This window comes from Vanessa atalanta, chromosome 21 (assembly GCF_905147765.1).
Source record: "Vanessa atalanta chromosome 21, ilVanAtal1.2, whole genome shotgun sequence".
NCBI lineage: Eukaryota > Metazoa > Arthropoda > Insecta > Lepidoptera > Nymphalidae > Vanessa > Vanessa atalanta.
The window spans coordinates 5,242,851-5,260,509 of record NC_061891.1 but is presented as its reverse complement, the minus strand read 5'-3'; the positions used below and the strand labels follow the sequence as shown (position 1 = coordinate 5,260,509).

General features: G+C 36.9%; 2 protein-coding genes across 2 annotated transcripts in view; one reads left to right on the top strand and one right to left on the bottom strand.

Moving 5' to 3' along the window:
• The window catches only part of LOC125072303 (myotubularin-related protein 13), a 61,079-nt gene that overhangs the window by 34,355 nt on the left and 9,065 nt on the right, over positions 1 to 17,659 (top strand). The window contains exons 4-22 of the mRNA XM_047682878.1: positions 8,879 to 8,995; positions 9,373 to 9,592; positions 9,919 to 10,160; positions 10,556 to 10,806; positions 11,182 to 11,373; positions 11,455 to 11,563; positions 11,716 to 11,867; positions 11,984 to 12,095; positions 12,223 to 12,407; positions 14,744 to 14,879; positions 15,033 to 15,154; positions 15,279 to 15,376; positions 15,464 to 15,629; positions 15,961 to 16,066; positions 16,240 to 16,374; positions 16,455 to 16,632; positions 16,709 to 16,848; positions 16,981 to 17,138; positions 17,267 to 17,421. Coding sequence (XP_047538834.1) covers positions 8,879 to 8,995; positions 9,373 to 9,592; positions 9,919 to 10,160; positions 10,556 to 10,806; positions 11,182 to 11,373; positions 11,455 to 11,563; positions 11,716 to 11,867; positions 11,984 to 12,095; positions 12,223 to 12,407; positions 14,744 to 14,879; positions 15,033 to 15,154; positions 15,279 to 15,376; positions 15,464 to 15,629; positions 15,961 to 16,066; positions 16,240 to 16,374; positions 16,455 to 16,632; positions 16,709 to 16,848; positions 16,981 to 17,138; positions 17,267 to 17,421 — 2,974 coding nt within the window. The remainder of the gene's footprint in view (positions 1 to 8,878; positions 8,996 to 9,372; positions 9,593 to 9,918; positions 10,161 to 10,555; positions 10,807 to 11,181; positions 11,374 to 11,454; positions 11,564 to 11,715; positions 11,868 to 11,983; positions 12,096 to 12,222; positions 12,408 to 14,743; positions 14,880 to 15,032; positions 15,155 to 15,278; positions 15,377 to 15,463; positions 15,630 to 15,960; positions 16,067 to 16,239; positions 16,375 to 16,454; positions 16,633 to 16,708; positions 16,849 to 16,980; positions 17,139 to 17,266; positions 17,422 to 17,659) is intronic.
• On the bottom strand, positions 12,432 to 13,790 carry LOC125072317. Its single transcript, XM_047682902.1, has 4 exons — positions 13,711 to 13,790; positions 13,264 to 13,422; positions 12,828 to 12,989; positions 12,432 to 12,659 (listed from the first exon to the last, which is right to left on the bottom strand). The coding sequence occupies exons 1-4, from the start codon at positions 13,777 to 13,779 to the stop codon at positions 12,486 to 12,488; spliced, it is 564 nt and encodes a 187-aa protein (XP_047538858.1). The 5' UTR covers positions 13,780 to 13,790; the 3' UTR covers positions 12,432 to 12,485.

Genomic DNA, 17,659 nt, shown 5'->3' with positions numbered 1-17,659 from the left:
ATCGGACGATCGATTTAAAAAAAAAAAGAAAAAAGTATGTATTAGGTAAAGTTATTATTAAGCAGATTCAGTGTAGGGCACTATCGAATATAATCAACTTTATACAATGCTTAGGAGATCAATTTTTTTTTATGTTGCAAGACCTAGACAGAGAAAGTTGTTACTATATGTATGTACCTATGTACATGTAATTGAACTAAAAAAATAATGTATAGTAACAGGTACTGCAAATAAGGTTTAATATTTTTCTAAAAAGACGATTGCGTAATAACTATGTTTATAACCTAACGTGACTGCTTTACTTTGATTTGTGAAATGAACGTTGTGTAATCATCAGGTGCACACCATACTTGGCAATACACGAGTAACTGATAACGTAGGTACGTTTGATATGCCAGTTGAATTTAAATATATTGAATGTAATAACTGTAACTATCAACTCTATACTATATTCGAACCATAATAGGAAAAAGCCAAATAAACAACATTTGATAGCAAAAGCTTGATTAATCTATGATATTCACTAGAGATTTGCGAAAATATGGCGTTTTCGTCGACGAAACTGTTATCCGAATTTTAGAAGTAAAATTAAAGTGGAAATAAGTAGTTAGTGCAATGGTGTTGTATTATAAATAAAGATATATTAATCATAAACTCTTAGTAGTGCACAATATAGCTGAGTTATTATCAAATCGCACGAAATACGTAAATCTAAGGTTTGTTTATCTTTTTTCCTACTTCAATTGGAATAGGCTATAACTATAATGTTCTTGTGCTGGATGATAAGTTTAGTACATTTCGATCGAAATGCATTGCATTTAATATTCGGAGGATTTAAAATAAACAATATTTTACATCAAATTGATGAAATATCAGTTTGTACGAGAGCTTGAATAATCTGTGATGTTAATTATGCAAATGCGAAACAATTGCGTTTTGAACGTCAACGAAGCTGTTATCGGAACTTTGGAAGAACTATACGTAGTTAAGTGGTATAGTATTGTGTTAAAAATATATATTAATTAAGAACTGTAAGTAATGCACACTATAGCTATAGCAAATTGCATGGAATACGTAAATCTAAGGTTTGTTTATCTTCATTAGTTCTTCGATTGGAATAGAATACTGGTGTTGTTGAACACCCGGATCGAATTAATCAATCATTGTTTGGAAAGTACAGAATACTATTTATTTTTTTAGCACTAGCAGCCTGTAAATTTTCCACTGCTGGGCTAAAGGCCTCCTCTCCCTTTGAGGAGAAGGTTTGGAGCATATTCCACCACGCTGCTCCAATGCGGGTTGGCGAAATACACATGTGGCAGAATTTCGTTGAAATTTGACACATGCAGGTTTCCTCACGATGATTTCTTTCACCGCCGAGCACGAGATGAATTATAAACACAAATTAAGCACATGAAAATTCAGTGGTGCCTGCCTGGGTTTGAACCCGAAATCATCGGTTAAGATGCACGCGTTCTAACCACTGGGCCATCTCGGCTCGGAATACTATGTATATATTAAAAGTGTAATCTTACCAATCCAATATTATTATTTTTATAAATATTAGTGTATGTTCACTCAACTAGTATAGTAGCAATTCTAAAGTAACAATTTCTTTGGAATGTTTATAATTCAAATGTATCTCACAAATGCACGTATTGCGTGTAATTGCGGAATGAGATATTCAATTGCAACTTAATGTATGTATGTAGCTCTTACAGGATGTTTACACGAGTGCTAATGAACCGTTAACAGATTACTACTAACTTATTGAAACACATTTCGAACTTCGTAAGTATAAATATTTAAAGCCGGTAACCCACAGCAGAAGGGTTACGCCCGATTAGCTCGGCTTTGTATTTGGTACTATACGTATGTAAGTGGTGAGTACATACCACATGCATGTGTTACTATGTGCTAGTGTGCGTTCCTAAGTATCTAGCCCATTGTTTAAGTTCGCCTTGGATTTAAATATTCAGCTACAATTCGACCTATTGTTTTGTGTCCAATATTTGTCCGGATAATAAATATTAAAACACAATTCGGACAGGACACCAGCAATTTACTTGGACAACAGTATATTCTGAAGTTAAATTAAACACTAATTGTTATAACCTTTAGTTTCGTTACTATGTTACTTCTAAAACTAAACCAGCCAAATATGATAATGATGTGGTTTTAATATGGGCGTATATTAATCAAGTTAGAATTCTGATATGACGTATGCAATAACTGTCAAAGTATATTCGGCTTTTCGGTCAGACATTCGGCTTACATACCAAACGTTGCAAATTTAATTAAAACGAGTGACACTCTCCTACTATTATACTATTCTTCGTGTCTGTGCAGTGCAGGCGTTATACACGTGACAACGTGGACTTCCTATTATAAAAGTAAAACTTAATAAAAGAGTCCTTTACGTGTATAATGAAAAATAACACGCTAGGGCGTTTATAATATACAGACAAAGAGTCATATATAGGTGTAAATAAATTAAATGCATTATCCTGTTTGGTCTCGGCGTAGTCGGTTAATAAAATGCGTGAATTTGATACAAAACGTTGAGAGTCCTTGACGGTTCAAGCACTATTTTAAAACTCAGACGTATATTTCATATTAATAAATTCAAATGGAAGGCTCGTTTTAATTAACTTAAAACTCAGCTAGACATTCGCTTCATTGAATAAACAGTCTAGACAGATTTAGGCTCAGTTCAGACGAGATTAAATTGTTGACGTATTTTATGTTTAAATTCACAAGTGTTTAGTATGTTATTCTATTTATTTTTTAATCTTGTATTTGTCCTCATTTAACAACAATACGTAATCTATGTATAATTTCATTTCCTAATTTAAAAAAACAAAAAAACAAATCACATTGCCATATTTATAATATTGCATAAGACTTATACCAGCTGATATATTGGAAAAGAATTTAGAATATAATCTATGGCAGACGTCGTCCTTTGACGGTTTTTCTTGTATATATGAAACTAAAAAGATTGTGTGTTGTTGAGTTCGAACACGTTTATCTCGGAACATACCCGTTCGATTTATATATATATTTCTGTGTTTAAGAGCTCATTTATTGAGCAAGTATATATTATCAAGTATACTGAAGTATATTTAACGGTGGGGGGGGGGGTAATAGTATCAATACACGCTAGTAAAAATATAGTGTTCTATTATTAAAGGCTGGGAACTAAATATGGTATATAGTTGAGTAGAACACGAGTAGGAGTTAATATTTCATTCGTCGTAAATGAATGCTAACTTAATATAAATGTTTGTTTGTTTGTTACGCTTTCACGTCTTAACTACTCGATTTATTATTATTAATGTTATACAGACGTTGTCAGATGTACAGAACAGGGTACCAAAGACCTGACCACTTTGCACGCGTAGCCGAAGCCGCGGGCGGGAACTGGCGTTATATAATTATATCTCATCAACTCAATTGATGTATTGAAGAAAGTAACAAGTTATTACGACGAACCCAGTTCGTGTTACATTAAAATTAATAATTAAAGTACTATTTTGAATTCTATACCCTTGCATTAAAGATTAATACGTAAGCAGACGATATAATAAAATTTAATAGATTAAAGAGTACAATATGCGGGCGAGCTTTAATTTTTTTTTTTATTGTTCCCTGTACTGTCGGTCGAAAGTCTTAAATGCACTTGGTGTTTTATTATAAATAATAACATGAATGTTTTCGCATTTTATCATATCAAAGTGAGAAGATAAATAAATGAAATTGTGATAAATTATCATATTTGACAACAGATATCGCTTTATATTTAAATTTAAATATACCATTTATTTTATAGGTACATATATAAAAGAAAGCAGATTGGTTCAAATATTGGCGTTGTGAGAATTTATTATCCCTTAAATGTTTGCCGAATCTCTCATCCTTATCCTTACTAATATTGCAAAGGCTCTATTATGGAAAAACCCACCGAATGGATTTTAATAAAACTTTGCAGATATGGCCCAGTGGTTAGAATGCGTTCATCTTAACCGATGATTTCGGGTTCAAACTCAGGCAGGCACCACTGAATTTTCATGTGCTTAGTTTGTGCTTATAATTCATCTCGTGCTCGGCGGTGAAGGAAAACATCGTGAGGAAACCTGCATGTGTCTAATTTTAACGAAATTCTGCCACATGTGTATTCCTCCAAACCGCATTGGAGCAGCGTGGTGGAATATGCTCCAAAAACCTTCTCTTCTAAGGGAGAGGAGGCCTTAAGCCAGCAGTGGGAAATTTACGGGCTGCTAATGCTAAAAAAAAAATCAGAATAACACATAGATAAAATAATAGTTTTTTTAAACAGATCGTGTAAATCATACTTGACAACCACCCTCTAAAACGCGAGCGAAGCTGCATTTGAAAACTAGTTTGCATATAATTTCACTGTTGCAATCGATATTGGAATGTAATATATTTATTTCATATTTGAATATACAATATTGTGCTGATGGTTAAAAAGTATGGAGATGGATAACGTTGGTTTTTCATATAACTTTCATATATTCAAGTATAATGAATTTGTGTATTAGATTATCGGAATTATGTGAAATAATTATTCAAAAGTGCTTGTGTTATTTATATATATATGTTACTGTAAAAGCCCGAACTAAGGTAAATCTTAGTTTTTACTGGAAAATCTTTAGATTTACCGTAGTTCAAGCTTTTATAGTAACATATGTACTTTAATTGTAACTAACTCAAGTGCAGCTGTACTCTGGTTGGTGTTTCATCAAACTTCTTCGCCTTTTTTAACATGAAACTTATAGAAGCATTGAAGTATATCTCGGTACAATATAAATAATAAATTTATTAGGAATATTGACAGTTATAATTGTATAAATACAATAACTTTTCGCAATTTTTAATTGAAAACCGCAAACATGAGTCATCGCATCGATCTCGTGCAAGTAATATATGTATATACAATATTACATTTTGTCACATCGATATTAATTACAGTGTTTAAAATGATAATTACTTACAAGTTATTACAAAGGTGCTAAAAAGTGCAATAAAAATATATTGGTATTAATTGTCTAAAAGTGGTTCCGTAAAAAGGATTTTTAGTCTAAATAGGGTAAATATTTCCCTACTAGATAAGGATTTTTGGGAAGGTATGACACTGCTTTCCACTGGGAGCATGGGTGTATAACTGAATTTCACAATTAGTGACCCGATTACGTAATAAATAAAATTATAAACACATATTAACTATAATAGGAAAATGCATCCTTGCTCGATTTTGAGCCGTGGATTCAATGTTGGTTTATTTCCTTTATAAAATCATTTCTATGAACATATTGTATAATCAAATGAAATTGTTTTTTTTTTATTATTTTATTAGCTAACACCAACATCTTGATACTGTAAGAACCGGTTTTGAGAATAAAGTTTGCACATAATGAATAAACGAAGAAGATAATTTTACTTATTAAATTACTTTTTGTACGAGATTCGAATTGTTTTTTATGTTTTTCTTTCATAAAGCCTATGAAAAGATTTCATACGAGTATTCATCGCGTCGTAGTTCGCATCGCGCTGAATAAACATGAAACAGCTAACAGCTCTTGGCTCTCGGATCTTTGAGAAGTAGGTCCCCTGAGAGACTTTGCTCTAGCTCACTCCTTTAACCTTTCAACACGATATCTGTCAATTTTGTGAATCGAACCCCGTATATACAGAGGCTGGTCGATGAAAATATATCTTATGTTTTAGTGAGCGTTATAACTAATAAATATGAGCTTTAAAAATATACTTACATTACTAAAGTATGCTTTTACAAGAACATTCGTCATTATACAGGATTGTATGAACATTTAACACGGTGTAATTTTAATAAATTTTTTTTTTACATATGTATATGTTGCCCAAAAATCAAGAAGCACTAATTCCAAGCTTTTTATTATCAATATAATGGTGTGTTGAATATGTTTCATTAATTAATGTTTTCTTAGCAAAATATTTAAATTTATTAATTGGCAATATTAAAAATGGAGCATTTTATGGTTAGTATAAAAAATTAGCTGCGCAGTCTAGTACAGCATGCGAAGATTGAATGTTCTCTGGTGCCTTTAACACCTCACTCACCATTCAAACCGGTTAACCTTAACCACAGTCACACGAAATATTGCTGTTTGCTAATATAGTAGCTAGTTAGTGGATGATCTTGTGCAAATCCCAGCCACCGATTAAATTAATATGTTGTATCGTTTATTTAATTAAATTTATTATAATATCATTTAAATTTAAAAATTATATAAAATTTTCGACCATCAAGGTGATCCGCTATGCGTTCGAAACTTGAAATTCTTCTCGAGATCTTTTCGTAATATAGTAAGAGGACTATATTATACTTTAAAAAATATATGTTTTTAAATAAATATTTTGGTTCAATATATTATATTTATGCCATATTGGCAAATGAGACGCCTGATGGGACGTAGTCACCACTGCTCATAGAAATTGGTACATTAATAAATATTAATCATTCCTCATATCACCAACACGCCACCAACACTAGGATCTAAGATGTTACTTGTGCATGTACACTGGCTCACTCACACTTCAAACCGGAACACAGCAATTCTAAGTGTTGCTGTTTGGTGGTGAAATATGTGATGCTACCCAGACGGGCTTGCACACGGCATCAACTAAAATTGATTTATTAGTAGGTACTCATGAACGTTAGAAATCCGGACATACGCCAGGGACGAATCACAAGGGACAGGTTGGCATTGAGCGAACAATGGTACCATTGGGTATACGTATACATAACAGAGGTAACACTGAACCTGTGTTCGTCTTTATATCAACAATAATATTTATATAAATAAAAACGAATATTTGTATGTCTTGTCTTCCAACTTTCCTTAACTTTTGATCCGATCCTTGGTGAAAATTTGGTGAGTTGTGCTGTGTACGCCCAAGATGGTCCCCGACTATCTGCCCCTGGAGTCCGTACCGTACATACCCGTCTCAGTCCCCTGTAAATACATTTTCTCCCCAAAAAAAAAAAGGATGGTCCTCCCGGAAAAAATCTTGATTTTTTCCTTGTATGTCTGTCCTTGAATATGAACGTTTTATGTAGACCGTTATTATTCATGCGCGAAGCCGGGACGTGTAGCTAATAGTAAATGTCTAACATAAATTCGTTTATATCAATACTTTTTTTAATATAATTGTGTAGTTAGAGAGAGAACAATATTATCTATACGGTTTAACTATGTAAGAAGAAAATTATTAAATTCAACTTAAAGACCAGCAAATTGAATCGTCTATCGTATTTGTTTATTAGGCCTGTGCTCCGTGCCTAGCCCGTTATTCTGTAAAAACAATCGAGTTGCCGACCGCAAGACGAGTGACGTCACAGTTCTAATATATGTGCGTAATTTACATATGCCAGCTCGTGAATACGCGAACAGATGTGTACCATATTGTAAACTATGAAATCGTTAACAAGTAATGTAACATACATTTAACATACATACATACATTTCATACTGTTCGTATTATAATGAGTGAGCCTAAGATACTTTTAGGCTAAGCATCGGCTATAAAATTTATTTTCTCGTCGTATAGTACGAAAGAAATCAATTTAAATTTTTTGCCTTCATTTTGTTACACGAAACACTCATTCGTCTTGGTTCGGCTCGTAAATAAGTCGATATACTTTGGTACATGAGCTTTTACTCGTTTATCAACCTCTTATACTTATATATGTATAGAATATAGTATACTTTTTTCAATCTGTAGGTATATATTGCAATATAACAGAAATGCGTGCCTCGATAATTTATTAATGAATTTAAACGTCCTTCTTAATGGCAAAGATATGGCCGCATTTCATGTATCCGTATCATATGGATGGTTGTTACTTTTTCACGTAAAAACTGATCAATGGAGCTTAATGAAACTTTACAATAATATAGTTTATACATCAGAATAATACATAGGCTATAATTTATAAAGATATTGTGTAAATAATACCTGACAACCAACCAATAAAACGCGAGCAAAGCCGCGGGCTAATATTAGTTTACAATAAAAGAATGCTTTACAAAGTCAAGGTGTCAGGTTTTGTTAAAATTATATTTTCACATAATTACCTTCTTGCTGTGTACAATAAAAAAAAAGCCTATTTAAAAGTCCAGTCTCTTGATCCTTAGATCATAGTTCGAAAATAAATATTCAACATAAGCTATGCTATAACCATAGCTTCTGTGGTCTGCCGTCGACCGACGAAGTCGCTGAAACTTCCGTTGGTTATTTACTTTTTACGAGAGTCATAATTATTTCCTTTTTTCTTACTGTAGCTCATATCGATGGTATGGTTTTACGATAGCCACAAATACATATATTTTCACGCCTTCTTTAACGATTACATAAGATAGTCTATTTTTCTTCTGAATATTTTATTTTATGTAATAAATCTTCGATATGGAAACTTTTTACAATGAGTACTTCTCCGAATAGCTGGTTGTTTTTTGCTCGAACGTTACCTACGCATCTATTCATTCATCAACATCATTCTAGCTATAGATATCCTCAGGAATATATAGGATAAATAGAATATATAGGATAGGAATCCCCAGGGATAATAATAGGAACTCAAGATCCTCTCCGTCATTTTAAACATTATATTTCTTATTGTTTAATATTAAAATTGTAGTTATGAAAGGACTTTAAACAGAAATTTAGTTCCATACTTGTCTGATGATTTACAATAACCTCATTGTATGAAATTTTAATGCAAATATGTTTAGTTAGTATTAGTAGTAATTATAAGTTTACTGGTATACAATAAAATTACATTTTGTAATACAGTATTTTTTTTCTTTTGCAGGACGAAGAATCTCTAGACTCGAGCCGGCCAGTCTCGAATATCACCCACCACAGCATTATGTACGCACCCAAATGTCTGGTCATAGTGTCACGGCAAGACTACATCGATACATTCCGGGTAATTTCTAGAATATTCTAAGTTTCGTTAGTCACTTTTTTTTACTTTAATTGACTGAATAGTTATTTCCCATGGATTCTGTCGCCTTGATGATGTAAGAGATGGATAATATTTCTCATAGTGTCGATTTTCTTGGGCTGTGGTGACCACTTACCGTCAGTTTGGTGTAATAAAAAGTAATTGAGATGTGTGATTCAATGTAAATATTTCTTGTTTTAAAATTAAGTCAGTCAGAGCGATACAGTATCTTGTAGATCTAATTCAACTGAATATGTAACTTCTTAATTTAATCATATATAAGAATGACTTCATACAGATGTTGAATGCTTCGTTTTAATTGCCCATGTGATTTTAATTACACGTTTAATATTTTACAGAATTGCCTCGGCATAATCTACACGGTGTGGGTTGAGAACTTGGGCGTACCCTTAGAGACGTTGGTTGGTAACCTGCTGGGTTGCGTGCTGGTGCCACCGGCAGGTGGACCTCAGGTTCGCTTCAGTATAGGTGCTGGAGATCGTCAGGCACTGCAACCACCGGCTGCACCGCCTATGCCCGTCACACACAATGCTGTGTATATGTTATTGAGATTATTAGGTGAGTCAAATTGAATTTCTTTATCTTAGAGTATAAAGATTTTGGAAGACTTAATGTCTTGAAATAATTCCTTACTGGATTTAATTTACCCTTCTAAAGGATCAATATTGTTACTCGTAAATAATGTGGATCATTTATATGGCCAAGAAAACTTTCGCTTTGATACAACGTTGAACTTTTATTACAGCAAATTAATTGATTACAGTGTTCTAAGAAACTTTTGTCTTTCAGTTTGTTTATGAAAAAAAAAGCAATAAACCACTCGTAGCATAAATTTTTTAAAGAAAAATAAATTTTGATCATCATTTCGAATGTTCAACTTTCAGGTATCCACAATTCAGTAACGCTCTGGTGTGCGGTGATGAGCGAACACAAAGTGCTGCTGGTGTCGCTGGCGGGCGCGCGGCTGTCGGCTGCGTGCCGGGCTCTCGCCGCGCTCATGTTCCCCTTTCGCTATGCCCACGTCTACATACCGCTGTTGCCGGCCGGTTTGGCGGAGGTGCTCGCTACACCCACGCCCTTCCTTATAGGCGTGCATTCGAGTTTGAAGGAGGAGGTCTCAGAATTGGTAAGTGCTTAACCTATTTTAAGTATATTACCTCCAAGTATCAAAATACGTTATTGTGATTCGGTTTGGAGGGTAACTGAGCCAAAATAATTCCAGACAAGAAGAACGTAAAATCTAATATTCCATTGTCGCAGGTACATTGATATTCTAAGAAAGTTGTCTATACCTATAGAAGAATCACTGTCTGTGGGTGCCGGTGACCAATTATAAAAAGATAGACTTGTTATGAACATAAAACTACATAAGTTTTGTCACATATGTCATGACATACTCGGTCAGATCAAACTGCGTCACGCTTTTGTTTTATTACCAGTTAGGCATAAGTTACTGTTTATATGATTAATTATATATAGTATTAAGTTAGACTCATATCCGTAACTCTTGTTCGATTACAGTTGGATGTTATAGTAGCGGATCTCGACGTAGGATCACTTCACATCCCGGCAGGAGTAAACATACCACGACCGGAAGGGAAGCTCCTATCCTCTCTCCAAGATGCTTTAGCTCTGGTCTTGCAGCCGGAGTTGAAATCTGCCGATTCCGCGTTCGCACCACCACCTCCGTCCTCGTCTCCACCGCATATGTTGGATAAGGAGATCAGAGCGGTGTTTATGAGGACGTTGGCTAAACTATTACAGGGTTACAGGTAAGAGATTATATAAACTGCTTCAATAATTTGACCATCAATAAGAAAGTGTAATGCTTCTATGTTGAATAAAGGAATTTGAGTTTGAGTAAACTACATTAAATTAAGCTTTTTTCGGTTACAAGCAATTTAATATAAATGAATGTAGTCATCGAATAGACTCACTCATAGGAAAAAGTTGAATATTACTTTAGGTATATTTATGAATTTGTTTATACGCTAACATATTACTAAAAGTTTTACGCTAATATTTGCTAAAAGTATGTTTTGTTATATTGCTCTTAGGTATGGTTAATCATATTTTTAGAATTGTAATGTAATGTAAGTTTATGGGTTGAAATGTATTCTAAAATTGTTTACAATATCCTTTTTCAGACACTGTCTTACAATCATAAGGATCCATCCATCACCAGTATTAACATTCCACAAGGCCGGCTTCCTCGGAGCCAGAGGTCTGTCACAATGTCCGTTTGCAGTCAGATTATTGGACTCGATGTTCTTTAATGGTCTAGTTGCTGAACGAGGACCTCCGTGGAGACCGACGGATATATGGGATGAATTAGTGCAGTATGTATTGTCGTCGTTTCTATTATTAACATTTTCCATTTAACATGTTCATGTTTAATTTCAGCAATAATTTTATTTCAGAAATCTACCTGAACAACTTAGATTAGAATCATTGAATCCGGAGTTAGAGTTACAGCATATACAGGACTTGGCGATGCAGTTACACCTGAACGAAAATCCCAACCCACAGGTGAGTCGTGTACTAATGTTATTTATGTTATATTAAGTATTAATGACTAAGTAAGTTATAGAAGGGCAAGAGTTGCATTGGTAACTATGATTTGTCAAATAAATCGTAATTAAGAAAAATTGTTAGTAAAAATACTCATTATATTTTTTTAGGGCGTGTCAACACAGACGTACTCGCAGCGCGTACTGCGACCACCCGAAGGCGCTTCGGCTCGGATACACCAACCACCTCTACCACCATTAGATGCGGAAAGAGTACATGCCGTTATAGAAGAAGTCACCGCCAGAAACGCTAACAATCCCAAGTAAATAGGAAATTTTATATTTTATAAACTAATTGTGTATCTTTGTACATCAATTTAAATTGGTTTATAGTATGTTGCCTATCATTCGTCTTATTCAATTTATGTATCTGTTGTAGATTATCAGCGATCCGGCTGCCGGCCCCGAGGATCATCCCGCCGGGCGCCTCCCCCACCGGCGCCGTCGAACACACGCAGCTCCTACTCACCAACTCGGCCCGACGGCTCGAGGTGAGAATGATCGTTCGTGTTATAGTAAAAACCCGGGAAGTCGTTTCACCCGAAACGGACACGTTTCCTCACGACGTCCTATTTCACCGTCGAGCACGAAATGAATTCGCGTAACACGCGTGCGCAGGTGCTGCGCGCGTGCGTGGCGGCGACGTTCGAGTGCCGCTACGCGGACGCGCGCAAGTCGTTCCCGGGCGTGGTGCGCGCGCTGCGGGCGCCGGGCGCGCGCGCGGCGCTCGTGCGCGACCTGGCCGCGCGCCTGCCCACCAACAAGCACCTGCTGCAGCACCACCAGTTCGAGCTCGTCGTGCGGTCGGTACCAATCAAACTCTCGAGCGGGCTGGCTTATCTTTATTGCTACCACGACAGCTTGTACATTTTGTGTCGATTTCATTCGTCGCAGTAGTTCTCGTCCTCGAATTTGTTGAATTCTAGCACGCATTTGATGCAGGCGACCTTCTCGTTGTTGAGTATCAGGTAGGATAGGGCCTCGAACTCGCCGTAGATGGCCTCGCGGGGCAGCTTGCAGTAGTCCATCACGTAGTCGTCCACGTGATATTCTCCCTGAAAATTGCAAATGTGATAGACTACTACTACATATTTACTATGATAGTACAACGTACGATGTATTTTTAATGTCTCAATTGTCAGACCAACAGACAGACAGAGTTACTTTCGCATTTATAATATATGTAAAGTCAATGAACCAGATTCGAAAAAAAAATTCTTTACCTTGTCGACCGGGAATTCCGGCGGATCAAGTTTGGCTAATGTGAGCGCATTGAACACATTTTCTTCGGCGTATTTATTTAACATGTTCACGACACTGTTGTCAGAAAGTATCTGATAAGGCTTGCATCCTCCATCCACGTACTTACAAACTTCTATTAAAGCCTGAAAAATAGTTAAAAAAGAGGCGAAAGATAATGTGGAAATTCGCAACTTATACAGTCATAGAAAAATGTTGCCAACTTCAAAACATTTAAAGTAACAGTTTCTCAAAAAAAAAATATATATATTAATCATATATAATAATATTAAAATTGCAGGCTTAAATAAGTGCTGAAACATTTAAATTTTAATTCTTTAAATGAAAATTCATTTTTATTTTTGAATAAAACGACAAAAAACTAATAAAAAGATGTAAAATATATATATATCTTGTTACCGCGTATTTATCATCAATGGTATCAGTCGCTACGACGTCGGCGGAGATACCGTCGTGCGTGCGGTTCAGTTTATGTTTGTCCATGTCAACGATCAATACTTCATCTTTAATTTTCATGGGACATTTGCTTATGCTTATCAGCGACCATATTCCCGGACCCTGGTAGTATATTTATTATTATTTAGAGAATATTGTCTAAAAGGCTTTTTGCTATTGAAGTTTGTTATATAATGTTATCTTATAGAAAAACACAACATATCTGTAATATGCTATATTTAAATATATAAATAATGGTGGCGGGCTAGTGTATAACATTTTATACACATGGATTATGCCTTTTTATAAACTTAAATGTTGATGATGAGAGATCTAAAAAGTTATAAATGTACAATTAATTTTATAATCTTAAAATGGAGCTTATTTTTTAAATGTTTTAAAATATCTTACCAACATGTCGTTCGCGCTGATCTGAGCCACGTAGCACGTTAAAGTGGTTAATGATATTAATTTCAACATATCGACATACAGAGTTAGGACGCAAATGACTAGAGTTCTGCGTGCATTCTATATAAACACCCCGTAATTATGTATAGTTACGTGCATAGAGGTATTTAATTTCACATTGATTCTATCACCTATTCGTGTCATGATCGACAGATATGGCATTGTTGTTATACAATTTACATTTAATGTTGACGTTTTTAAAATATAAAACAGCTTCAGTTTTATTTCATATTGAATTTATTTTTTGTTCTGCTTTCGATTGAATATAGACAACCTAAATAAAAATGACCTAAATTAAATTAAAATTTGATAAGCTTAGTCTAGTTCGTAGATTCTACCGAGAAATCTCGCAAGACTTTTTTATTTATCAAACTATTATAGAATAGATTAAACATAAGTTTTATATAATTACATACACACTCTATATATAACTTATATATTTTATAAATAAACTTATATGAATTATATCCTACGTATATGTTCGACGGAGAAAATAAATGAATATTGTTTTTTATGGTCATAGTCGGTAAATCTTTCGCGTGTCTGCATATCTATATCGTTATTGTTTGTGATGGATTCGACCTTGTATTCCCCGACCCTGTTTCCGGTCATCGTAAATAAAAAATAAAAATACAAATATGTAACTTTATGTGTGTATTCCATGTATGGAATGATTTGGATTTTGAAGTAACCTTGAGAACTTATCTTAAAACATACCATGATAAAAAAATCTGGTAATTTTAGTGCTATTGAAGTTGTCTTTGATATTACAATTGCTAACACCGGATATCACAGCCGATGATCACAAAAAAAATAATACTAATGCTTGATTCTGAATAAGCGTAGCGTAGTAAATTACTTATATTAGGAGTAAAGACGACGTGAGCTTTAAAGTTTAAAGTAGAACGTATGACTTTCGTGAATCGCTTTCGCTCCGGAGGTAGTGACATTAGCTTATGAATGCACATTCGTGTAGGCTCATGAACTGCGCGCTGCAGTCCGCGAGCGCGCTGGACGAGCACTCCATCGCGGCCGCCGTGCTGCCGCTCGCCACCGCCTACTGCCGCAAGCTGTGCACCGGCGTCATCCAGTACGCGTACATGTGCATACAGGTACGTACCGACATTGGTTCCTTTCTTACACGAGTCTAGAGGTCAATTCAACTTTTACTCTGTTTATTATAAGGTTGTAAAGTAAAACTGACTATATCCTATAAAATTCCCAATTGTTACTAAGATGAAAACGTTCTTTGATTTTATGACCAGGAGCACCAGGTGTGGACGAGTCAGCAGTTCTGGGAGGCGGCCTTTTATCAAGAAGTACAGCGCGACATCAAGGCGCTGTATCTGCCCAGTCCCACGCACCACCACCGCATGCCTAGTCCCAGGTCTCATTAAGCTAACAGTCATAATATTAACGATTATCCTATTTCCGGAGCTGGTGAATATTTTGTTTAACAGCTATGTATAGTGTAATGTAACGAATTTAAAAAAATGTGTGCTTTATTTTAGGGAAGATGACGAGTACATATCGTTGCTAAAAGCTCAAGAACCGAGTGCGTTGGAAATAGCGGCAGAACAGATGCGGCTCTGGCCCAGCTTACCGCCAGGTAACATAAAAATCTCGTTCGTAGTGTTTCAATTCAAATGTCCACAACCCAGAATTGCTTGCTAAAGATGTTTCTACCGACGCACAGAGAAGCAACGCGAGTTGATAGCGAGCGAGGAGTCGACGTTGTACAGCCAGGCCATCCACTACGCCAACCGCATGGTGTACCTGCTGCTGCCGCTGGAGGGCGCCGGCCGGCGCGCCGACGTGCGCGGAGACGACGCCGACCGCGCCAGCAACAGCATCACCAACAGGTACTCGCGCCACCTACGTGTGACACACGCGCCGGTACCCTCTTATAGGTCTATGTCTGGATAAATATTATATCCATCGGCAATCGGCTTCCGTGGGAGGGTTTTTACAGGACCGTCTGGGTGGATTTCACCGATATACCAGTTAATTTAAAGTCAAAATTTGTATTGCCATATTCTGATTTAAATAATGACTACTAATAGGCATATGAGAAGTTCTTTATATTTCTCAAAATACGAGTGAGCCCAATTAACAAGAAGAGGCACTCGTCTGTTACTCATCTCTCTTCTATCTTTATTCAATGACTAAATTTAGCTATTATAAATATTTTAGTGTCGCGGAGTCAGATAGCGCGGATGCAGAATCAGGTTTCGAAGAGGCAGATCCGGGAGAAGCCGGCAACAACGTGATAAAGATGGTCTCCAGATTTGTCGACAAGGTACTCCAATCTGTAAAATAGATTTTTATGTTTAAATCTTTATTACTTACCTTTGGATAAAATATAAATATTTGACTCATTCAACAGACATTATTAAGAAAATCAAAACCCATCAATCATACATAACAAATAGAATAAATGTTAACGCCTTCTTAATGTGCGTGTTCGCGCAGGTGTGCACGGAGGGCGGCGTGACGGCAGACCACGTGCGCTGCCTGCACCAGATGGTACCGGGCGTCGTGCACATGCACCTGGAGGCGCTCGACGCAGTCGCGCGGGAGAGCCGCCGACTGCCGCCCGTGCAGAAGGTGAGGGATTTTTTCTTATATTCAATATAGTATCCTCATTCGTCTCCTTCCTACATTCAACCTACGCATGCGCTCGGCAGCCCCGCATCGCGTGGCCCGCGCTGGTGGCGGGCGAGGCGGGCGCGGGCGCGGCGCTGCGCGCGCTGCTGCTGGCGGACGGGCGCGGCTGCGCGCTGCCGCAGCTGCTACCCGCCGAGGGCGCGCTGTTCCTCACCAACTACCGCCTGCTGTTCAAGGGCGTGCCGCTCGACCCCTACGGTTAGTGGCGCGCTGCCGGCGTCGCTCCCTCCGATTGGGATTTCTTACTATTGACACTAAATAACGTTTCCCTCAGCATGCGAAGCGACGGTGGTGCGCTCCTTCCCGCTGAGTGCGTTGACGCGGGAGAAAGGTGTCCGGGCAGCGCACGCGCAGCTGGAACACGCGCTGCACGACGGACTGCAGCTGCGTGCCGCCACTTTCCAGCTTATCAAGGTGAGTTCTCGGATACCACATCGGTTAAGACCGATTCATGACATGATTACTCCCATGACACGAGTCGGTCCTCACGTACAATATCGAACATTCATTTTATTGCTTGAAATATATTATCTATTATAATATCAGGTAGCGCTTGACGAGGAGGTGAGTAGCGAGCAGGCGGAGGCGTTCCGTAAAGCCGTAGCTCGCCTGCGTCACCCGTCTCACCCGCTAATGCACTTCGCGCTGGCCCCGCGAGCGCCCCCGCCGGCGGACCTCGCGCAGCCCAAACACCACACGCTCAAGTGAGTACCACTCGACCTCTTAACATTCTCATTAGCGCTTTCACATTTTGGTTCCGTTCCATTTTAAATCCGAAAATGGTATTTAAATGTAATTACTAAAAACAGTCGTTTGCGTTTTTGTTTCATAGAGGCTTCGCCAAAAAGACCCTGTTGAAGACGGCTCGACGTGCAGGCTTAAAACCAAAACCCTCAAAGAGACAGAAGTATGTTCTTCCTTCTTCAGACGCACGGTCACTCACGTCGCCTCCTTTGATGTCCTCGCTTTCGGCTGATACGTTATCATGTAAGTCCAAAATAGACGATAGAGACTTTACTAAAAAATTTACTAGAGACTATTTCAACTATGTAATTATTACGATCATATTAAATATCATCTTGAAAAATCTATGATATTGATCAAGGATTCGGAAAACAAATCGTATCTTGAATGTCAGCGAAGCTCCTGTCGAAACTTTCGAAGTAAAATGACAGTGGACAAAGTAGTAAAGTGAAATATTTTCGTTGCATACAAATATATATTG